The sequence below is a fragment of the Callospermophilus lateralis genome, chromosome 9 (assembly GCF_048772815.1).
Source record: "Callospermophilus lateralis isolate mCalLat2 chromosome 9, mCalLat2.hap1, whole genome shotgun sequence".
In the NCBI taxonomy this organism is placed as follows: domain Eukaryota; kingdom Metazoa; phylum Chordata; class Mammalia; order Rodentia; family Sciuridae; genus Callospermophilus; species Callospermophilus lateralis.
In genome coordinates, this window is record NC_135313.1 from 32,057,790 (window position 1) to 32,083,377 (window position 25,588).

Consider the following 25,588-nt stretch of genomic DNA (forward strand, 5'->3'; position numbering starts at 1 on the left):
CATAAAATAGAATAATTAGGGCTGGAGGTGTGGATCAGTGATAAATTACTTGCCTAGCATGCATAAGGCTTTGGGCTCAACCCCTAGCAAAACATACACAGAGACACACAATAATTAACTTACAGGAAAGAGAAATATATGGATTTTTTAAAAATTAGCTTTAATTATAAAATTAGTACTGGGTTAGAACATGACTTACAAAGTTGAAATTCTTGTTTCCACTCCTAATATGATGAGCATTTAAGAACCTGGAAGCATTTTCCTACCTCTAGAAATTCTATGCTCTAAAAATCTGTTCTCTGTGTGTGGCTAGTGAATATCTACTATAAACAGTTGCAAATGATTCTGTCTAACATTTCAAGAAGACTGCCTTGTCAGGCGCAGTGGCGCATGCCTGTAATCCCAGCGGCTTGGGAGGTGAAGGCAGGAGGATCATGAGTTCAAAGCCAGCCTCAGCAATTTTGTGAGGTGCTAAGCAACTCAGAGAGACCCTGTCATAGGGCTGGGGATATGGCTCAGTGATCAAGTTCCCCTGAGTTCAATCCCTGGTGCCAAAAAAAACAAACAAAAAAGACTGCCTTAAAGTTTTTTCAAAGCTTTATGTAATAATGGTAAAGGCATTCCCTACGTTACATTATAAATTTTCTAACTCAAAAATTCTATAGTCAGTTTACTTTAAATGAGTTTTATTCAATTTTATTAATTTATTTTACTTTATTAAATGAGTTTCCTACCTTTAAGATGACTTTATTTTATTCAATGTCTTACAAAGTCTACACTTGAAAATTTGAATGTTTTGTATCAATAAACTCTAAATTTGGGCTGGAGATATAGCTCAGTGACAGAGCACTTGCCTAGCATGTACAAAGTTTGATCCTTAGCACCGCATAAAAAACTAGACAAATAAAGACATGCTGTCCATCTATAACTATAAAAAAAAAAAAAACTTTTTTTAAAAAGCCTCTAAATTCATTATTCAGCTTTTTGACACAAATATAAGACACAATTTCAAATAAACCAATCACATTATAAATAGAGCAATGCTCTTAGCATTCCATATCTTTAGTTAAACACAATGGCAATATAAGTATACATCATGCTTTTGGAAATGATCTGCCAATAAATAAGTAAATAAATAAATAAATAAAGACATGTTATGAATAAATAGCAGCCTACTTTAGAAACTTGAAAAGCCTCATTCCAAAATTCCAAATATTCAAAAGCCCAAATCCTACCTAACTGTATAAAAACCTATGTCCATGATTTAAAGTGAGCTGAAAATTATTAAAATAAAAGTACTACTCTTTTTTACTTTCTTTTTTTCAGTTCTGGGGCTAAGCCCAGGGCCTTGCACACACTGGACAAGGGCTCTATCACTGAGCTACATTCCCGGTCCTTAAAAACAAAAGTACTTATAAGCATGAACAATAAGAATATTCTTTTATTGGTACAAAAACTGCATAACCTTATTTTGAAGACACCTCAAGATTTACTATTTTTCAGCCTTTATAAACCTATCACACATAATATTCTAATGAAAACAAAATCATGCAGTGGATGAATTTATAAATAATAAATTTTGAATTTTTATAAATAATAAATGATTAGTCCTTTCTTTGCATAATCTTAATTTTCTTGAGTTCCATGTCTTGGTGCCAAGCTCTAAGGTTTCTTCTCTGTATTATCATAATTACCTCTTTCCTTCAAGTCTCAACCCTCACCAAATCAACCTCTATAATATGCCACCAAAGTGACTTTTGAAAACACAGTTGATTATGGTATTCTCACACAGAAAAGTTTTTAATCGCATTCTTATTATTCATAACAACAATAAAATCAAATACATCAGTATTGCATGCATGGTACTTCATGTTTTGGCCCCTAGGACTAGGGCTACAGCTGGGGGGTAGAGTACTTACTAGCATACACAAGGCTCTGGGTTTGATTCCCAGCACTATAGAGAGAGGAAGGAAGGAAAGGAGGGAAAGGAGGGAAAGGGGGGAAGGAAGGGAGGGAAGGGAGGAAAGGAAGGAAGGGAATGGAGAGAAGGAAAAGAGGGAAGGAAGGAAAGAAGGGAAGGAAGGAAGGGAAGGAAGGAAGGGAAAGAAGGAAGGGAAAGAAGGAAGGGAAGAAAGGAATGGAAGGAAGGGAAGAAGAAAAGGAAGGGAAAGAAAGAAGAGAAGGGAGGGAGGGAGGGAGGGAGGTAAGAAGGAAGGAAGGGAGGGAGAGAACGAGGGAGGGCGGAATTATGAGATTTGGCTCCCACTTCATTCTACAGACTCCTCCTGGCCACCAAAAAGTGAGCTGCCCTGCCTTTTCTTCTGCCCTGCCCTTTAGCCATGATGTACTGTCTCACCTTGGGCCCAGGACAGTGGACTCAGCTGTCAATGGACTGAGACCTCTAAAACTATGAGTTCCAAATATATTTTCCCTCTTCTAAGTTGTTCCTGTCAGGTATTTTGGTCACAGTGATGCAAGACTAAAACAAAGTGAGGCTATAGCTCAGAGGCAGAGTGCTTGCCTAGCATGTGTGAGGCACTGGGTTTGATCCTTAGCACCACATAAAAATAAGTATAAAATAAAGGCACTCTATTCATCTATAATTATAAAAAAAAAATTAAGAATGCTGAATTTATAGTCAGAAGCTCCAGTGTCCCCTAAGACTAGTGACTGATATCTAAAATGAGGGCAGTTTTATGAGGTCTTGGTCCTTAATTTGTGAGATCTGGTGCTAATATTGGTAGAGTATTTGAAATTAAGAGAAATGTGGGACACCTAGTGGGTAGTATCTCACCAAAGCAGAGAAGAGGCTTCTTAGAAGCCAGGTCTAATATCAAGAAAGACTGCTGTGATCAATTAGGGATGTCTGATGAGAGCAAGATATCAGGATATCAAGAGTGTTAATATAATTGAGTGTAATATGTCACCGGTGAAATTTTTGTGTTAAGGGCTGGGGATGTAGCTCAAGCGGTAGCGCGCTTGCCTGGCATGCGCGGGGCACTGGGTTCGATCCTCAGCACCACATACAAATAAAGATGTTGTGTCCACCAAAAACTAAAAAAAAAAAAAAAAAAATACATATTAAAAAATTCTCTCTCTCTCTCTCTCTCTCTCTCTCTCTCAAAAAAAAAAATACTAAAAAAAAATTAAAAAAAAAAAGAAAGAAATTTTTGTGTTAAAACAGAAACAATAGGGGCTGGGGTTGTAGTTCAGTGGTAAAGTGCTTGCCTTGCATGTGTGAAGCACTGGGTTCGATCCTCAGTACCACATAAAAATAAATAAACAAAATAAAGATATTGTGTCCATCTACAACTAAAAATATATATATATTTAAAAAACAGAAACGATGGGCTGGGGTTGTAGCTCAGTGGTAGAGCACTTCCTGGCATGTGTGAGGCATTGAGTTCAATCCTCAGCACCATACAAAAAATACATAAAAATAAAGGTATTATGTCCATCTACACCCAAACATACACACACCAAAAAAGAACAGGAACTAAAGATAAGAAATTAGTGTTTCTACATACCTGGTAGGCAGTTTTTCAAAGTCAACATCTAAGAATTGTTCATAGCTAGAAACAAAGTTATCCAACCACATCTTCAGGTAATCTGGATCTTTCTGAAATAAGAAAATCAGAATATTAGGTATACTTTTCAGGAAACGTAATGCTTTCACACCCATTAAGTAGATATCTAAAGAAGCAATAATATGAAATCTCTAAGTAGTATTCAGGCAGAGCTATGTGCTATTTTAAAATGTATATTAAGTATAATGATCCCTCAAATTGCTTCCCATGTCAAAGATCTCAAGTATTAAAAATGTCTACCACTAAGTTACATTTCTGGCCCTTCAAGTTACTCTTTCTTTATGCAGTACTGGGGATCGAACCCAGGGTGCTCAACCACTGAGCTACGTCCTCAGCAGCCCTTTTTATTTTGAGACAGGGTCTCACTAAGTGGTTGAGGCTAGCCTCAAACTTGCAATCCTTCTGCTTTAGCCTCCCAAATTGCTGGGATTACAGGCATGTGCTACTGTGCCCAGTTTCAAATCATTCTTTAAATGACACATTCTAATTGTGGCAAAAATTCTCACTGTCCTTTACCTTGCCCTATTATTTCCCAATTTCATGGTCCTTTATCATACTCTATAATTCTTATTTATTAGTTTATTGTTTGTCATTTTCCCTAGGATGTAGGTTTAATACTCACAGAGAATATTTATCTTTTTGCTTGCTAGTGGGTACCACATGCCTATAACAGTGCCTGGTACAAAGTACTCAATTAATATTTGTCTAATGAATTAAAGGGAAGTGTAAAATGCATAAATAAAATCAAACTGAAAACCTGGAGTAGTGGTACATCCCTGTAATCCCAGCTACTTAGGAGCGAGACAAGAGGATATCAAGTTCAAGCCCAGCCTCAGGAACTTTGAAATACCTTATTCTCTAAATAAAAAATCAAAAGGGCTGGGGATGTAGCTTAGTAGTACAGCATCCCCAGTATCCGGTTAAAAAAAATTAAATTTTAAAACAATTCTAAAAATTCAAAAAATAAAAATAAATAAAATAGGATGGGAATATAGCTCAGTAGTAAGTGTTCCTGGGTTCAATCCCTGGTACCACAAAAAGTAAATAAAATAAAATTTGAAATGGAACATTAATCTAAACATAAAAACTGAAATTAAAACTTTTCAGAAAAAAATATGATACCTTTGCCTCTGGAGATAAATAAAGATTTCTTAGCTAAGACACAAGAATCATGAACCAAAAAAGGAAATTAGTGTTAAGTAAAATTAGGGGCTGGAGGTGTAGCTCAGAGATAATGTGCTCAACCCCAGCACCAAAACGAATGAATGAATAAATAAACAAATAAATAAGTAAGTAAGTAAAAACTACTACTCAGCAGAAGACACCATTAATAAAATGGGAAGCTGGGTTTGGGATGTACCTCAGTGGTAGAAGGTTTGTCTAACATGCATGAGGTCTTGGGTTCAATCTTCGGCACCACACACACAAACAGAAAATGGAAAGACAAGCCACATGCTTGCTCAAAATACTCTCAAAAGAATTTAAACAATATATGACAATCTCCTAAAAAATAAATTTTAAAAGGACAAACCACTCAACTTTTAAAATGGGCACTTCACAAAAGAAGAAACAAATGGCCAAAGAGCATACAAAATAGTGCTCAATATCATTAGTTATCTAGAGGAAAAACAAAATTAAAAAAAAAATAAAAAATAAATAAAAAAAATTAAAATCAAACGGGAGGGCTGCAGTTGTGTGTGAGACACTGGGTTTGATCCTCAGCACCACATAAAAAATAAAATAATAAAGGTACAAAAAAATACCAAATGGGAGGGGCTCTAGGATTGTGCCTCAGTGGTAGAGTGCTTGCTTAGCAGGTGTGAGACACAGGGTTTGATCTTCAGCACCACATTAAAAAAAAAATTATAAAAAAATCAAATGGGATATCACTGCATACACACCCATAAAATGGCAAAAGTTAAAAAAAAAGTGACAAAAATAAATAAAAAGACTGACAATATCATGTTAGTGAAGATGTGGAGTGACTTTTTAAATTTCATATATTACTGGTGGGAGTATAAAATGGTTTAGTTACTTGAAAAACAGTTGGACAATGTCCATCAACTACTCAGTCATTACTCTTCCCTAAAAATAAAAAGTCATGGGCTGGGGTTGTGGCTCAGCTGTAGAGCTCTTGCCTAGCATGTGCAAGGCACTGGGTTAGATACTTAGCACCACATAAAAATAAATAAATAAAATAAAGTTATTGTGTCTGACTACAACTTAAAAATATATATACATTTAAAAATAAATAAAATAAAAAGTCGGGCTGGGGATGTGGCTCAAGCGGTAGCGCCCTCGCCTGGCATGCGTGCGGCCCGGGTTCGATCCTCAGTACCACATACAAACAAAGATGTTGTGTCCGCTGAAAACTAAAAAATAAAATATTAAAAATTCTCTCTCTTTCTCTCCCTCTCTCTCACTCTCTCTTAAAAAAATAAAAAATAAAAAAAAAAGTCACAAGAACACTATACAAAAATTCTTATACAAGCTTGATTTTTAACATTCCAAAGCTGCGAACAAAAATTCTATCAACAAGTTAATAGATAAATTGTGGCATATTAATAGAGTGGAATACCATTCAGGAATAAAAATGATTAAAGTAGTGGTTACCCAAATATTTGTATGTATCAAAATTCATCACCTTTGACACTTTACATATATTCATTTTTAAAAATTTTTTTAGTTATAGACAGACACAATTTTATTGTATTTATTTATTTTTACATGGTGCTGAGGATCAAACACAGTACCTCACACATGAAAGGCAAGTACTCTACCACTGAGCCACAACCCCAGTCCTAAATATATGCATTTTATGACTTGAAGTCAATAAAACTGAGTGGAAAAAAATATGACACCTCAGAAATTTTTCTTTTAATTTTTTTTTAGTTGTAGTTGGACACAATACCTTTATTTTATTTATTTATTTTTATATGGTGCTGAAGATCGAACTCAGCACCAGAATGTTCCCAGAATGTCCCAGAATATGCAGGGACTGCTGACTTTTTGTGTATTTGTTTTTGTCTATTAATATACTGTTCCAAAATCAGCTCATAAATTACCACTATCTACATCATCACCTAGATATCAGAAGATGGAAATATTTCAGACAAAAAACAATCTCCTGTAACAAGTTTTTTTTTTTTTTTAGTTGTTGACAGACCTTTATTTATCTATATGCAGTGTTGAGAATCAAACCCAGTTCCTCACACATGCCTGGCAAGTGCACTACCTGCGAGCCACAGCTCCAGCCCCTTTTCAAGTCTTATTATCTGCTTTTTACATTTCCAACTTTAATGTCGTTCATCTATTAATTTATTCACTTATCCATCCCAGAAGAACTCCAGAAATACAAGTATCTGGAGGTTTTCCTGACCCCCATCTTTCCTAAAAAGCAGAGGATAACTTCTTGGTAAAACTTAAACACAAAACAGTCCCACAACAATAAAAAATTAACACAATTCTCTTCATATTTTATTGAGGAACTCTACAGTATCTGGTTCAAATTATAAGGTTCAGGGCTACTGAATATTTGACAAGCACAGAGTTCTCCTGAGGATCTGAGAAAATATAAGGAAAGAAATAGTACTGTTTCATTTTCTAAGATGAAAAGCACTTAAAAATGTACTTTATTTATTTTTTTTTACCACTCTTATTTTTATTTTCCCATCTGACAAATGTCACTTCTGATCCATCTAACCAATTCCAAGATTGATCTGAAGAATGACATTAAATATAACTAGATTATTGCCACTAAATTACTGGATTAAAAACATGTGGCTCAAATAACTCATTTACTTAGAATGGTGTTGTCCTATGAGAGCCACTATTTAAAAATGAAATCTATTAAAAATGAACAGAAAAAAATTTAAATAAGATATTTAATTACACTTGATGTTACATTTCAAGAACTCAATAGCCATGTGGTTGGTGAATACTATCTTAATGCAGAACTGGAATATTTTCATCTTTGTAGAAAGTTCTATTGGATAGTGTGAAATATGATATATCAAGAACTATGTAATGTTTTGAACAACCTACAATAAAAATTAATTAAAAAAAAAAAGAAATAATACAGGGTTAGAGTGAAGTTGGAATTGATGAAAAAGAAGTTAAGCATATAAATTTGGTAGAATAGGAAGTATGTTTCACACTTTATGCAAAATTGAATTTTAAATACTTGAAATAAATATGAATTCTAAAATATTAAAAACTTCTCAAAAACTGAATGGAATCAAACTTGGCCTTCTAAATGACTTAATGATCCTGTGTTCACAGGCTTACCACAAGGGGGTGCTACCTGGGCTAAAAAAACAAACATGGAGTCAAGGGGGTGACTCCTGAGACTTCTAGGGTTCATCCTCCTCCAGCAGCATAACTTTTTTCAGTAAATTTTCTAAAGAAGGGAAGATATGATCCCAAGAAATCTCTCACAGGATAAATGTGCATGTGCCCTGCATATTAATCAAAACATCATGTTCTATAGAAGTATCCAAAAATGTACTTTAAAAAGCACTTAAAATTTGTACCAAGTACAAAGTGGTATAGCAGGCATTTTCGCAATATGTCATTTTATTTACTCCTTAAAACTATCGAGAAAAGGTTTACATTCTCCCCATTTTACATGTTACAAAAGGGCCAGTCTAAGGATATATAACTTGGCCAAAATCATACAGCTAACAATTAGCAGTGCTGGAATTAAAATACAAGGATATATGAACCCAATAAGTGCTCTTTCCATTGCCCTACACTGCCTTTGAACTGTGTATGAATAAAATGGAGGTTTAGTAGGCAAAAATGATAAAAATGGAATTTAGAATCAGTAAATTCAAGGTACAGAAAAAAAAAAAAACAGCCAGCTTCAAAAAACAAACAAAAAACAGCCAGCTTCAATATAACCTAAAAAAAAGTCCTAAAGGCCACAAAAAAGAAAGATCTCCACATACTCAGAAACAATATTAATTAAATCTCAATTTTAGTTACTTTCATGACTAAGATGAGTTTGGTACACTGAAACACCACAGTATGGACTTATTCTCCCCATCTATATAATCTTTAGGAATATAACACATAAATATGTTAAGTAGTACTGGAATGCTGGCGCCAATTCAGTTTTACCTGGACTTTAACCCCTGATGTTACCTTCATGAACAAGTCACCCTATGTTTTCACATTAATTTCTTCCTCTATAAACATAATGGGCTCGGGGGGTAGCCCAGTAGAAGCGCAGTTGCCTACCATGCACAAGGTCCTGGGTTCAATTCCCAGCATAGCAAAAAAGTACACAATGATATTACCTATTTTACAGGATTGGTTTTGAAAATTAAATAACCTGATACCTGTAACAGGGCTTACAACAATGCCTAGCATACAAGTATATTCTCAATAAGTATAAATTAATATTATCTTCATAACCCACTTTGGGTCAAAATTAGAACTTCTACAAATGGAAATGTTTTATGTCATACATATTCTACTATTTCAAGATCCCCCATTCTAGCCGACTTAAATGTTATTGTTTTCCTCTTAAATCTCTTTGCCTTTACTATTTGTGTGACTATGGGAAGGTTCCCTACCTAACTTCTTTGAACTATTCTTCACCTAAAAATGAAGATAATATTTCTTACCTCACAGAGTTGTTGAGAGTACTAAATAAAATAATACACATAAAGTATTGAGCAGTACCTGGCACTTAAGCATTCAAAACATATTTGCTACCACAATCAATACTACAATATAGACTCTGCCATCAAGTTTTTAGTCATTATGAATAATTTCTCCAAAAATAAAAATTTCTTTATATGAACATGACTAATAGAAAGATTTGCAGCCAGCTTCAAAAGAGGGAAGACTTTTTTTTTTAGTCTAAGTTGCAGAAGTTGACCTTAAACTTGGATCCTCCTGCCTCCGCCTCCAGAGCAGCTGGTATTACAGGTATGTGCCACAAGGCCCAGCTACTAAAACATAGTTACATTCAATCCCGCTTCCAGATTCTTAATTAAGAATATATCCAGATGCAGATTGTACTTGTGCTATTCATCCTCAGAATATAATGGTAAGCAATTCATATTAAATCTATTCCTTAATACCACTTCTGATACATAGGTATTCCCTAAAACAAGTGAACACACAATAAATTTGAGAATTTTCACATAAAAATATTAATTTGCTTCACTCTTTGGTTTATTTTGGTTTATTTTGTTGTTTTACCTTCTTAAATGGATGAGATACTAATTATCTACTCCTGTATAACATATTACCCTAAAATTTAGCAGCTTAAAATGACAGACATATATTATTTCACTGTTTCTTAAGGGGAAAGAATTCTAAGGCAGCTCAATTGAGGGGTACTGACTCAGCTTTTTTCAATGCCTTGTAATAACTATGTCAATTCAGAATGTAGTAATATCAAAGCTCAACTGGATTGGAGGAATCACTTAAAAGCTTCATGTTTTCACTGGCAAGAAGCATTAGCTCTTCACAAGAGGGGTCTCTCTCCATTAGCCTACTCACAACAGAGCAGCTGAATTTCCCCAGAGTAAATGAAAAAAAATGAGAGGGGAAACAATAGTGTCTTTTATAACCTAATTTCAGGAATAACATAGTGTAAGTTGCCAAATGCTCTTGATCACAAAGATCAACACGGGTACAATGCAGGAAGGAACTATACTACACAAGGCTGTAAAGAACAAGACATAGGGATCTTAGAAGCTGGCTGCCACAAATGACTAGTTTTTTTCATTTCCAACATTTAAAGTCATAAACATTCCTAATACAGTAGCTACCCTTCTGTCAAGTTCTAAAATGTACTTTCATCATTGAATTTAAAAAATCTTATTTTCTACTATTCTTCAATCAGGCTTATTTTTAAAGTATATTTCTCACCTCCAGGACTTTTGTCTTTTTAAACTTCTTGCTATCAATTTCTTAACTACATTCTGGCCAAAAAGCATACTCTACTATGTCAATTGTTTGAAATCTGTTGAAACTTCTTTTAAGGTTTATTATATCCTCATTTTTTGTAAATATCTGTGTGTTGAAAGGAATGTATATTGGGCATTAAGTCTACATAAATACATCATAATTAAACCTTTACCTTTACTGTTTCTGTTCTATCAATTACTGAAAATTACTGAGAAAGGTTTTGGTTTTAACTATTAATTTTTTTTTTTTTTTTTGGACTGAGGATTGAATCCAATAGCACTTTACCACTGAGCTACATCCCCAACATGTTTTATTTTATTATTTTGAGACAGTGTCTTGTTAAGCTGCCCAGACTGGTCCTTGAACTTGCGATCCTCCTGATTCAGCCTCCCAAGTCATAGCATTATAGGCATGAGGCATTACCCGGCTTTACACTTAAAAAAAAAAAAAAAATTAGCCTTACAAATTAGAATAATTTTTTTAAATTATTTTTTAAATTAGCCTTTAAAATTAAAATACATTTTACAATTCCCCTTAGAGAGATAGCTAATGTATGTGTCATGGTCTATCCATGTGAAAACCAGGTTAACAGGTATTCACGCATTATCAATCCATACATCATGAATAAAACTATCAAACTGCAATTTAGGCTACCAGCATTTTTCAGTGTTCCAGTAAATAATAAAATATTTTATAATAAATGTTGTCTTCTATAAAACACAAAAATCTGTTCAAGTTTGATTTTAATTCTTTAATCTAAATTCTCATACTAATTTTATAATCTATATATTCCAATACCAACATATTCAGTCTTTCCTGTTTCCCTGATCTGTTTCTGTAGTCTCCTGTTGATTCTTATTCAAGGCAGTTTTCCTGGAAGTTCCCAAGTGGAAATAAGAGAGTGAAGTGGGTTGACTTGTAGTTCACCTTTATACCAAAGGAATAAGACTTGAGATTATAAAGAAAAATTTACATTTCTCATGCTGGGTAGCTTCTTGGCTTTGATCTGGCCACTCCTAAAGCCAGGAAAATAAAAGCTCAAATTCAACAGGCAAAAAATGGTTTCCATTTACTGATGTTCCTGCTTTAATAAGATTTTGCTTTCTAATGCTTTCCTCTCCTGCCAGTTTTTCACAGCCTTTAAAATAAATCTGAGTAATTTCAGAATAAAGATTAGTTCAAACATAGCATACTTTATTACCAGAAATAAAAATCTATACTAAGACACTTTTTTTTTTATACTTTTTGGTCATGCCTTTTGCTTGCCTCAATACCTTTTGTGACTATTAAGCTACTATACATTCTTTAAAACTTGATCAAGACTCAGGAGCATCTCAAGTTCAAGGCCAGCCTCAACAACTTAGTGAGACTGTAAGTAACTTAGTTAGATCCTAACTCAAAACAAAATTATTCTTTAAAACAGGATAGGGAGGGCTGAGGTTGTGGCTCAGCAACAGAGTGCTCGCCAAGCACTTGCAAGTCTGTGGGTTCGATCCTCAGCACCACATAAAAATAAATAAGTAAAATAAAGGTATTGTGTCCAACTACAACCAAAAAAATAAATATTAAAAAAAAAAAAAAGCTTGGGCAGTATCTCAACAGTAAAGCACCCCTGAGTTCAATTCTCAGTACCAAAAATAAATAAATAAATAAATACCCTCCCTTGATCAATGCCACCTCTTCTACCAAGCCATCCCTGATGACTTATGACTTCTCTATCCTGCTTGCCTTTGTTTTCCTATATCTGGACTTACAACCTAAGTGGAAAACTAATTCTATTTAGAAAAGCATATTCTCAGGTGAAATATGTGAATTCATAGTCAATTAGATGAAAGCAAATATGTTAATAAAAAGAAAGCATATCACATCCAGGAAAAGCCAGGAAGCACTTTTAACATATGTAAAGGAAAGAATATTAGAAGCAGGCTTAGAATATACCAATACCTAGTAAGAATGATTTCAAATTTTACTTTTTATTTGTTTGTTTGTTTTTGGTTCTGGTGATACTGGGGATTGAACGCAGGGTGCTTAACCACTGAGCCACAACCATTTTAAGACAGGGTCTAATTAAGTTGCTGAAGGCCTCAGTAAGTTGGTGAGACTGGCTTTGAACTTGCAATTCTCCAGTCTCAGCCTCCCAGGTTGCTGAGATTACAGGTATATGCTACCAAGCCTGGCTACTTTAAATTTTTCATAAACTTTAAATAATTATCCCTTCAGGATGGAAATGGAGATCATGTGAAAAATAAGCCAGACTAGAAAATCAAAGGTTGAATGTTTTCTCTCATATGTGGAAGCTAGAGCAAAATTAGGGAAAAGTGGGGAAGTGGTCAGATATCAAAAAGATATACAGAAGATCGTGGAGTAAAAAAAGGAGATTGAGAGGGAGGGAAAGGACAGGAAAGGGGAGGAAATACAGAATGAATTTAAAGAAATCATGTTATGAGCATATATAAATATACAGGGAATTTCACCTGTATGTATAAAGTACTAACCAAAAATAATAAAAGACCAAAACAGACATCAGAACCAGTGATACAGAATAAAACACAGTGACAAACCCAAATGCAGTTATCTCATACTAGACAAAGGAGCCATAAACATACACTGGAAAAAAGATAGGCTCTTTGACAAATGGTACTAGGAAAACTGAAAATCCATATGTAATAAAATGAAATTAAACCCCTAACTCTCAATCTGCACAAAACTCAACTCAAAGTGGATCAAGAACGTAGGCATTAGACCAGAGACCCTGTGCCTACTAGAAGGAAAGGTAGGCCCAAATCTCCATCCTGTTGACTTAAGAACTAAATTCCTCAACAAGACTCCTAAAGTGCAAGAAGTAAAATCAAGAATCAACAAACAGGATTGTATCAAACTAAAGCTTCTTCATAGCAAAGGAAACAATCAAGAACATGAAGAGATGAGGCTGGGGCTCAATGGTAGCGCACTTGCCTGGCATGTGTGAGGCACTGGGTTCGATTCTCAGCACCACATATAAATAAATAAAATAAAAGTCTATCAACAACTAAAAGAATATTTTAAAAAAATGAAGAGAGAGCCTCCCATACCAGGATATATAAAGAATTCAAAAACTTAATACCAAAAAATAAATAAATAATAAATAATTCCATCAATAAACAGGCAAAGAAACTGAACAGGCATTTCAAAGAACAAGAAATATGATCAGTCAATAAATATATGAAAAAATGTTCAACATCACTAGCCATTACAGAAATGCAAATTAAAACTACACTGAGATTTCACCTCTAGTCAGAATGGCAATTATTAAGAATACAAGTAACAATAAATGTTGGTGAAGATGCAGGGGAAAGGTACACTCAGTCCCATTGCTGGTGGGACTGCAAATTGGAGCAACCACTCTGGAAAGCAGTATGGAGATTCCTCAGAAAACTTGAAATGGAACCATCATTTGAACCAGTTATCTCATTCCTCAGTTTATACCCAAAGGACTTAAAATCAGCAAACTATAGTGACACAGCCACATCAATGTTCATAGGAGCTCAATTCACAATAGCTAAGCTACGGAACCAACCTAAGTACCCTCCAAAAAATGAATGGATAAAGAAAATGTGGTACATAAACACAATGGAATATTACTCAGACACAAAGAATGAAATTATGGCATTTGCCAGTAAATGGATGACACTAAGGCTATCATGCTAAGTGAAATAAATGAATCCCAAAAAACCAAGACTGAATGTTCTCTCATATGGGTGGATGCTGACTCACAATGGCAAGGGCAGAGTGAAGGTACAGGGGACTGGACAGGTGGGAATAGGAAAGACAGCAGAATGAATCAAACATAACTTTAGTACATTCACATACAAATACACAACTAGTGTAACTCCACATCAAGTACAACCACAAGAATAAGAAGTTATGTTCCATGTAGTTTAATGTCAAAATGCATTGTACTGTCATGTGTTAATTAAAATGAACAAATAAATTCAAAAAAAATAATAAAAGATTGAGAGGAAAATCAGTAGAGTGGAGGAAGGAGAATAAGGGGAGGGGAGAGGGGAATGGATGGGGACAGGGATTGAAATCAAATTCCACATCAAAACGAACTGAAATCATATAATTATAATGCTTTAATTAAAAAACCTTTAAAAATGTATACACACAGAATCATATTTATGCCCTATTTATATACAGCAAAAGGAAAATGATAAGAAAAGAACCTCCAAGAGAAAAGAGCCAAGAGCAATAAAGAAGAATGGCCTAGGCAGTTATTCCAAGGAACAGAACTGAGTTAAATCATGGAACTAAGGGTAGAGGAAGCAGGCAATATTTGCAGTTTTCACAAGTTATGAACTATGTCTTATAAGCCTTTCACTCTTCCTTTTTGAAGAACTTTTGTTTTGTTTTGTTTTTTGGTACCAGGAATTGAACCAGGGGCACTTTACCCGTGAGCCACATCCCCAGCCCTTCTTGTTTTTTATTTTGAAAAAGAGTCTAAGTTGCTGAGACTGGCTTTGAACTTGCAATCCTTCTGCCTCAGCCTCATAAGCTGCTGGGATTACAGGCATGTGTCACTGCACCCACCTAAAGAGTCTATATTGAAGCATTCCTATCTCAGTTTCACAAGTATACATTAGGTTTGGAGGGGATAACAATAGTATCTTCAGAATGCAAAGTGTTTAGTATCAAGAAAATAACAATCGGATGTGATATATATCTTAAGATTCTGTGTTTCAAGACTGATAGCATTACTGAACAAGAGTCTTTTAAGTTCTTAAGATAAAAATAAAGTTCATTTTACATATGGCAGGGATATGAACAACTGTAATCAAGAAAGCAGACTGTGGGCTAGGCAAGATGGCACTTGCCTGTAATCCCAGGGACTCGGGAAACTGAGGCAGGAGGACTGCAACTTCAAAGCTAACCTCAGCAAAAGCAAGGCACTAAGCAACTCAGTGAGACCCTGTCTCTAAATAAAATATAAAATAAGGCTGGAGATATGACTCAGTGGTCAAGTGCCTCTGAGTTCAATCCCCAGTATCAAAAAAAAGAAAAAAGAAAAAGAAAAAAAAAAGAAAGCAGGGGCTGGGGATGTGGCTCAAGTAGTAGCGCGCTCACCTGGCATGTGTGGGGTGCTGGGTTCGATCCTCAGCACCACATAAAAATAAAATAAAGATGTTGTGTCCACCAAAAACTAAAAAAAATAAATATTAAAATATTCTCTCTCTCTCTCTCTCTCTCTCTCTCTCTCTCTCTCTCTCTCTCTCTCTCAAAAAAACAAAAAGAAAAAAAGAAAGCAGAATGTGGTATATTGGATACTTGTCCCATTTTTATTTTGTGGTGGGGTGGGGGGAGAGATGGGAGTACCAGAGATTGAACTCAGGTTTTGTATTTTATTTAAAGACAGTGTCTCATTGAGTTGCATAGCACCTCACTTTTGCTGGCTTTGAACTCCTGATCCTCCTGCCTCAGCCTCCCAAACTTCTAGGATTACAGGGGGTCCGTCACCACACCTGGCTATCAGTCACTTTTAATTTTCTTTCCATTCAAACTCCTTACAAACACTTCTTCCTCTATCATTTTTTTAAAAAAACAGAAAAAATATATATATGATATTTACTACATGCCTAAGATATGAGAGTTTTAGACTCATTCTCTACCCTCTTAAATGATAATGTTCTCTAGGACTTCCTTTTACCTTACTTTCTTCTTACACACAAATAACTGCCAATATGGCAACTCTCAAATCTTTATTTCCAGCACAGACTTCCTTTTTAAACTCCAAACCCATATGTGGAGTATTTCTACCCACATAAATTCTTACCTGAAAGCTTTGTGGTCTTGTACAAGCTAACTTTGTGAATGGAATGTCCAAATATCAGTTTCAAAAAAAACTTGGAAATTATTTAGACTCTTCTACATTTACAAATTGATACACAAATTAAATGCTACCAATTCTACCTTCTACCAGAAAAATTTAGATTATGATAATCAATAGAAAAGGAAAAAAATTCTTGCATCTTAACAACTTTTAGAGTAGCAATAAAATGCTCAAGTCAAATCACAAAAGCAACATTTATTTCCTAAGGGCTATTCCCAGGTCTACTGATATAAAATATACTCTTTATTGTTTTGACGTCCATCTTCTAAAAACAAACACATATTGGTATCCACTAAAGGCTTTTAATAATCATGTTGTGTTTTTTTTTTTTAAGTCAAAGAATATTTCCTTCCTTATAAGGTCATTAAGCCATAAAAAATCAAGAGCCATTGCAATACTTTGAACATGTTAGAGACTTAATATAGATTCAATTAAGCTTCAATTTTACAGGTAGACATGTATTGGTCCATCATACTAAGAGCTTTACGTAGAATTACAACCAATACTGTACTAATATAAATTGTCAATTTTCTCACTAGAAGAGCATTCATTCCATTTTTTCCAAATATATATAAGAGGTATTTTTCTTTTTACCTGAATAAAATATCTCTAAATTATATTTTGATTATAAAGAAAAACTTTTATTCTGAAAAGGAAGTTTACTCTGAGCTCACTGCAAAACTATCTATTTCAGTCATATTCCAGATTTAGAAGGACAAAGGCCAACAGCAGGAAATGGAACATCACCAAGGTCCAAAACAAACTCGAATTATAGTGGGAAGAAAAAAACTCAAATGAGTATTCAAGATAATTAAGCACTCTGCTTGAATGCAAGACTAAATAAGTACAAATGAAAAATTATTTAAGACATTCATAAACACAGTTTCATTATTATTAATAAAAAGATGAAAATACAACCCTCAGTTATCATACAATATATAGGCCAAATGGAAGTGTCTGGGAATAATATTCCAGACACAGATGTATATTTGAAGAATACAAATAAAGATTACATGTTTATACTTCTTATTCTTTTTTTAATATTTATTTTTTAGTTGTAGTTGGACACGATACCTTTATTTTATTTATTTTTATGTAATGCTGAGGATGGAACCCAGGGCTCACATGTGCTAGGCAAGCACTCTACAGCTGAGCCACAACCCCAGCCTCATATATTTCTTACTCTTAAGGTACATCTACGTACAATCAATTTTTTTCTCAACAACTTTGATGCGTACAATAGTGGTTTGGGGGGCTTTTTTTTTTTTCATTTAACATATGAGAAAATTAATATATAAAAAACTAGGTAATCTCCTTTCAGGTCACTAAAACCAGAAGCATAACTAGAATTAAATCCTGACTCCAATCCTGTTAGGTCTGCAGAATTTTCAGTGTAAATTGAATTTAAAAAAAAACAAAAAAACACTAATGAACCCTGAATTTCAACCCCATTGCCATATTTTATAATGCCACACTTTTAAGTCATTTTGTATCTTTTTACTCAGTTTTAATGCATTCGATACTTTAAACCAGACAGAACAAAAAATACCTTAATTGGAAACACCTAAGAATTTGATATCTAAAAATTCTTCATCCCTAAGAATTTGAAAACTTCAATTTCCCTCATATATATTCTGGTGACCAACTGCAGCCTTCCCACAAAGACTAAATTTCTAATAGACATACATCTTTATACCTACCTGAGGGCAACAGATGAGATAGGGTTTATGATACATATGTCTTTCTGTGAAAATCCATGACTTCCAAAAAGGTACAAAATTCCAAAAGCTGGTATAAAGTTGTTCTCTATTTTTGTTTCTTTGTCTGCCTTACGTTAAGAATGCTAAGTGATGAAATACTGTCCAAAGACAGTAGACATAATGCCTACTACATATTACATAAACTAAAATCTTCAGACATTAAGTAATTTTGCCTTCTATACTTCTATACTTGTTAAATGTAACAAAACATTTAACAGCTAGCTGTTAACTACTGAACTAAAATCCAGATACCAGATTAAACCTTTTCAAAATAATTTTTAACTTATAAGAGCTATATGAAATGCACTGTTAATCAAATCCTTGACCCTGGGTGGGGATGACCATCTGGAAGCAAGTAAGTTCAGACTACATAATTTTAATCAGTAGTCTTAGACACTAGTGATGAATCTTTAGAGGAAAGAAGCCTTAGATAATCCAAAATCATTCTGCTTATATATAATATGTAATAACTACATAAGGTTAACAACCTATTATGAAGATTAATGTTTCTAACATTGTAATTAAATCCTATTCCTAAAAGGACAAAGGGGAAAAAAAATCATACTGAAAAGTTTGCTAACAAAACAAACTGCACACCACAAAAAAAAATGTCAGGTAATAGATACGCTAATCAGCTTGATTTAATCATTCCACCACGTATGTCTATATCAAAACATCACACCATACCCCATAAACACATACATTATTTGTACACTTAAAATAAGATAAAAATTGCACAGGTTTTTACCTAAATCCTTTTCAAATATTAAGTTTAATATGTTAAGATCTATCTTCTAAAAACTGAAACTAGTAATTTCTTTTAATTCGACTTAAAGGATTTTGAACAAGAGTATTTAGGTTTACAATCACACCCAGACTAATAGGCAGAAGACATACTTATTTCCCATTAGCATTCTTTTGAGAAAGCAGTATTACACAAGGGATATTTCTGAGGAAGTCCTACTACCTAAAAAACCTACTAAACTTTTATAATGTTCAGTAACAACTTTCAAAACATTGCATTCCATAAAAACACTATCATGGAACTTTAATATTAACCCATTACTGACACACTGTGGACTACTTGTGTCAAGGTCAGCTCTGTGGCAAAATGGAAGATACCTTAACCTTACTGTTCTGAACCAGAACTTGATAAATCTTCAAAGTTGTCTTTAGTCAAGTTTGTATGTGATGTCTTATGTAAAAAAACAAAGACAGCACAATAGTAGACATTGTTTAAATTTTAATAATTAATGATGAACTTGAGAGAGGGAAAGTTCTAGAGAATTATATTAGCCAAATTATATTGTTATATGGTGTGCATGTATAAATATGTAACAACAAATCTCATCATTGTGTACAAATATAAAAATGTACCAATTAAAATATGAAAAAGAAAAAAATGAATTTGATACTAAAGAAAAACAACTTGGCAGGATGCTAGCAAATCAAATCATTGTTCTGAAATTTTTTTTAAAAAAATCAAACATTTATGCTGCCTGCCTTCCCTTTAAGAAAATGTATCAATAACTGATGAAGGAATATTTCTGTGTGTTCTAATAAATGAAAAGAATATAGTTTTGCAAAATCCTAATGAAATAATACAGTTAGGCAAAAATCACTGGTGACTGCCTTCTATATCTGTTATAGAACCTGAATCAGTTAAGTATTATATTAGCCAGTCTACAAACATCAGCAGAGAGAACTAAAATCAAGGAAAGTCAATTAGCAAAAACAAAACAGAGTTTAGAAAACTCTGAGGTCAAAAACCTGGTTTCTTTTTTTTTTTTTTTTTGTCAATGTGTTGGTTTTTAATGGTTACTACTGTTAGTCTCTATTAATTTAAAATCTAAATTTTAAGAAAAAAAATAAAATAAAGAGACCTATATCCAAATATAGTCCTATTTCTGAGTTACAAAAGGGTTAGAATTTCAACATATAAATTTGAGGGGAACACAATTCACTTAATAGCAATGCATCTATTTTCAGGTCCTGAAACTTTCCATGTTTATTCTCAAAGCTTCACACATGTTATCACTAGCTTTTGGGTGCTTTTCCCCTATTAGGAGTTTAACATCTATTCTTCAGATCTCAATATATTCTTCATTAAATATCAGTATTGAATGAATTGTCCCATTGTCTGTATTACTCTATCTCACTTATGGAAATCTGTCCTCTGACATCATGTCCTTAATTATTCTTTGTGGTTATATCAATCTCTTACCCTTAAACAATATGTTCTATGATATAGGAATAATGTTTTATGCCTATATTCAGTTTCTAATTCATTTCATGAAATTATATTTGATTTTTATTTTTGCTTTATTTGAATGTGTTGTATTCTCTGTATTACAGAAATAAATTGTCTTTGTAATTTGAAAAAAAAAGGTTTCTTCAACAAACAGCAAGGAAGAAAGTCTGGTAAGGAGGAACCTGTACATTTAAAAGTTTCACAGATATTTTCAACAAAATACAATGCTTATACTTTATTTAAATATTAAGTTAGGGCTGGGCTTGTGGCTCAGTGGTAGAGCGCTCGCCTAGCACGTGCAAGGTCCTGGGTTCGATCCTTTGCACCACATATAAGTAATTAAATAAAGGTCAACCAATAACTAAAAAAAAAAAAAAAATTTAATACATAAATAAATAAATGTTAAATTAAACAGTGGGAAAATAAGAATATTATGACACTTGCAGAAGAGTTAATACATGATCACAAATTTGATAATTTAAAGAATTACTGTGTTGGACCAGGTTTGGTGGTATAGGTTCTATGATCCCAGAGGCTCTGGGAGGCTGAGGCAGGAGGATCACAAGTTGAAAGCCAAGATCACCAACATGGCCAGGCTCAGCAACACAGTGAGGCCCTGGGAAACATAGTGACACCCTATCTCAAAATGGAAAATAAAAAAAGGGCTGAGGATGTGGCTCAGTGATTAAGGATCCCTGGGCTCAATACCTGATACCAAAAAAATACTGTATTGTAGATTAACTATGGGTAACATCACAAATTGGGATTTGCTTTAAAATGATTCAGGATAGATATAGGTGAAATGAAAGGTTACAGAGATGAAAAATGACTGAATACAAACTTATCAAACTTATCATTGTTGAAACAAGGTGACAGATACAAAACAGTTAACCCTTCTTCTCTACTTTGTGCATGCTTGAAATTTTCCAAAATGAAAACTTAAGAAAGGACAACTAAAAGGTTTTATACAACAAACTACAGAATAAGAAAGAAAAAAAAATCCTACCTATCCCTCAGAGGTCAAAACAAACAAAAATCTTAACTAAGAAGTAAGACAAAACATTCTCCCTGTATACACACTCTTACTCAACAAATAAGAAAACTGAGACTCAAAGAGGTAAGTCTTGCTCAAGGTCACAAAAGAGAATAGCAGCAGAATCAAAATTAGACTTCACAATTATAAGCCCACAAAAAAGTCTAAGAAATTCTAAGAACTAAGTTACAGAAAACATTTTTATGAAAAGATCTGAGCAGTCCTGAAGTCATGTGAAAGCTCATCAAAACTGTAAAAAGCAAACAGAAAAAGGCATAAAAGTTTGTTGGAGGAGGAAAAGTCAGGTGATTTCTGAGGAGCTAACTACTAGGAACAATTATAGCTAGAAAATCCAAAGAACTAAGTATTCAGTGATCATCCTCATTAGGAAGAAGAATTAAATCTATTTGCTGGATTTGGTAGGTATCTTATTCAAGGTGTCTTCAGAAGAAAAAGTTATTATCTAATAAATACATTATCTATAAAATGATGAAACATGATTTTAAATATTCTTTGAAAACAACTGAAAAAATATGCCTTATTAAGTATACGCCATAATTTTTTTTCTTTTGTAATGGAGATTGAACCCAGAGGCTCTTAACAACTGAGCTACATCCCCAACCATTTTTATTTTTTATTTTGAGACAGGGTCTTGCTAAGTCCTTAGAGTCTCACTAAGTTGTTGAGGTTGATCTCGAACTTGCAAAATCATCCTGCCTCAGCCTCATGAGTCACTAGAATTGCAGGCATGCACCACTGCACCTGGCTACACAGGACTTAATCTTAAACATAAGAAAAGAATTTATCTTCCTATTCAAGAAAAAAAAGGTTTCAAAATTTGCCCATAGGGGGCTGGAAACAATAGCTCAATGATAAGAGTGTTTGTCTGGCACAAAGTAGAGTTGAGTTCAATCCCTAGCTCAGCAAAAAATAAAATAAAATTGACCATGGGGACCCTTCATTATTAAGAACAGAAAATTTAAAATGAATTTAAGGGTTCATACTTATATAAAAGTCACTAAGAGTCGGGCGCACACCTGTAATCCTAGAGGCTAGGGAGGCTGAGGCAGGAGGATGGCGAGTTCAAAATCAACCTCACCAAAAGCCAGGTGCTAAGCAACTCAGTGGAACCCTGTCTCTAAATAAAATACAAAACAGGGCTGGAGATGTGGCTCACTGAGTTCAAACCCCGGTACCCAAAAAAAAAGTCACTAAGAATAAAATTCAGTGTATGCCAAGGAACTACATACACTATCTTTTCAACAAGCACTGTGCACTTAAATATTAAATCTACACAAAAACAATATAATTTATTAATAAAACCATGTAACCTCATTTACCTTTTGTCATTCTGAAAACAATGAAAGCTTATCTTTTTAATAAATTGTTTTTAAATTACTAGACATTCATATTAAAATTTCATTTAAATTTTTGCCCAACATGTGTTAGTTACTATTTTCAAGAGTCTGATGATTTGGATTAATTTATTATTGGAAGAACTGTCTATTTTTAAAAAGATATGTCTGGCATTAAAGTACAGAAGACTAAAAGCTATTTTAAAAATTTATATTAAACATGTCAAGGTATATGTCATTTAATAATTATAATACCTATCAAACCAAGAAGTTAAAAAAATATTTTGAAGAGCTGAAAGCATAAGAAAGGAGGCTAAAGGGATAATGCTGAAATAAATGCTATAACTTGAGAACTTCACTACCCAGACCTAAATTAACTTAAATAGATTAGGGATGTTTCTCCCACCCTTGCCAGTATCTTCAGAGTAGATACTTGAAAATGTGTCTTTATGATACACTCTTCTCAATAACCTAAAATCAAAGATAAAATCAAAGCTATCATGTAAAAATACACATACAGACAAAGAAGAAAAAGGAAATTATTTTTTGAATAACAAAAATAAAAATGTTAAGGCAGCCACAATAGTTAAAAGCATGGACATGAGTCAGGCACTACTGTGTTTCAGGTTCACTCCTGCATCAGTTTTCTCAGCAGTAAAAGTGGATAGTTATAAATCAACCTCCCAGAATTGTAGTGAAGAGCAACTGAGACAAGGCTCTCAAGTGTTAGCATAGCAATCAATAACCTTTACATACAACTTAAAAGGTTAGCTATGAGAAAAATGCTTAATGCCCTCCTCACGAAAAAGGCTCTATCCTACTCTATCCTACTCCCACTTGTAGGAGAAAAAAAAAGCATAAACAAAAATAAAAACTTTTAGCCAGGCATAATGGCAAATGTCATCCCAGCTACACTGGAGACTGAAGCTGGAGGATCGCAAGTTCCAGCCAGTCTGAACAACTCAGGGAAACCCTTCCCAAATTAAAAAAGGGCTGAGGATGTAGTCCAATGGTAAAGTGCCCCTGGATTCAACCTTCAGTAAGAAAAGGTTGGTTTTACTTTTTTCCTCTTAAGAGAATAATTTGACTTATACAATTTTGAAATAACTGAAGACAAGAATCAAATAAAAGACTCTATAGTCTGTCAATATTATGGATGTATTCAAACCTGAAGAGTGGGAAATGGAAAATCCCTTACATGTTTTTAGTTTGGGGTCATTAGCATGAATAAATATCCTATTATCCACTAAATAAAGTCTGGTTACAAAATCTTATAGTGAAGTATTTTTAAAATAGAAATAAAAAGGAAAGCAGTTACCTTTGTACAATAAAGCATCCAAAGTTCAAAGAGTCTCTCTCTGGATGCCATTCTGGCTTTCACTCTGGCACTTTTATTTTCCTCAAAAAATTATGTTCAAGACCACAGCAAGTTCATTTTATTTTCCAAGTTTCTCAGTCGTTACAGTAAAGCTCACAGCAGTAGAGCAAACAAAAATAAGTGAAACAATTGGACTCTCTGGTCAATAAAAGGCAGTTTCAGTGGTTACTCCAATATATCCTCATCAGTGGTAGCTAGGCAATTAAATAAATCTGTGAAAGAAAAAAAAAAAGTCCAAAGGTTGGTTCAAAAGAGGTCGTATTTTTAAAATCTAGACTTGTCAGAAACAAGGGATTTATCTGCTTAAGTTGACACCATCAATGGGATAACTTTTACACTTTTTAGATTTCATAGAGACTTTAGATTCAGGACAACACAGCAATTAACAAAGTATATAATATCAATATTAAGTCCTAGAATTTAGAGCATATTTATGAGTAAGAACACCCAAAAATGCATTAAGAATACGTGCAAGTCTCCCTTTTCACTCACATACATTTTATAAACGTAAGGACAAAGCCATCTCCCACCGCCCCCAAACCCGGTGCTGGGGATGGAACCAGGGCCTCGTGCATATGAGCCAAAGCACATATTTCAAACACATAAAATCTCTCAGAAATTTCTAGTGTGCTTCTTAAAGTTGTTGGGAATGTTTGTTGCGTTGCAGGGCAGGGCGTGGGGGAGGGCGGGAGGAATTTGGTTTGTTTGTTTTAACAATCTTCAGAGAGTGAAAGTCAACCTGTCCACCTGGCCTCTCTACCTCTCCATCCAGGAAGAAGAGTGGAGCACGCACACACAGCTAGGAAAAGATCCCCGGAAAGCCTCCAAGTGTTACGGGGATCTTTAAATTTCCTCCCTGCATCCCAGACAACCCAAGCAGAGGCAAACTTAAGATATGCCAAAGCTGCCAAGAAAAGCTTTAGAAACGGGGCAACGCCAGCTTGGCGTCCCCCGACCCGCAACCGATGCCAGCCGGACTACAGCAGGACACGCCCGGGACAGCCTGGCCCCCTCACCGCCGCCCCTCGCTCTACCGTCCCTCCGCTACCAAGCACCCCTCCCATTTCACACCGCGCGGCTCCCTCTTCCCAATCTCCCCTTTCCCCTCCCTGCGCTCACACAGGGTGCCAGTCGCCGCCACCCGGCCGCCGTCTCTCTTGCCGCCCTCGCCCCCTTCCCAGGGTGAAGCCCAGTGTCACCCCGCAGCCGGGCAGGCGAGGGAGGCGGGGCGGCGAAGGCACGAGGCGGGGCGCGAGGGCGGGAGGAGCCGGGGCGGGGCGGCCCTGGGCTAATCATTCCGGGCGCTAGGGATTTACCCGGCCCTCGGGCTGCCGCTCTTCAATGGTCGCTCAGGCTAGGCAGGGGCGGATGACTAGAAGCCACGCCCCAGCATACCTGCGCAGCCGCAGTCGACCTGGCTCCTGCGGGAGT

The 25,588-nt window shown here is 34.8% G+C and overlaps 1 protein-coding gene across 1 annotated transcript in view; it reads right to left on the reverse strand.

Moving 5' to 3' along the window:
* The window catches only part of Nbeal1 (neurobeachin like 1), a 212,134-nt gene extending 186,783 nt beyond the window's left edge, over positions 1–25,351 (reverse strand). Inside the window, exons 1-3 of the mRNA XM_076865627.2 lie at positions 25,277–25,351; positions 24,098–24,369; positions 3,528–3,619 (exon numbers count right to left, since the gene is read on the reverse strand). Coding sequence (XP_076721742.2) covers positions 3,528–3,619; positions 24,098–24,148 — 143 coding nt within the window. The 5' untranslated portion in view covers positions 24,149–24,369; positions 25,277–25,351. The remainder of the gene's footprint in view (positions 1–3,527; positions 3,620–24,097; positions 24,370–25,276) is intronic.
* Positions 25,352–25,588: the final 237 nt, after the last annotated feature.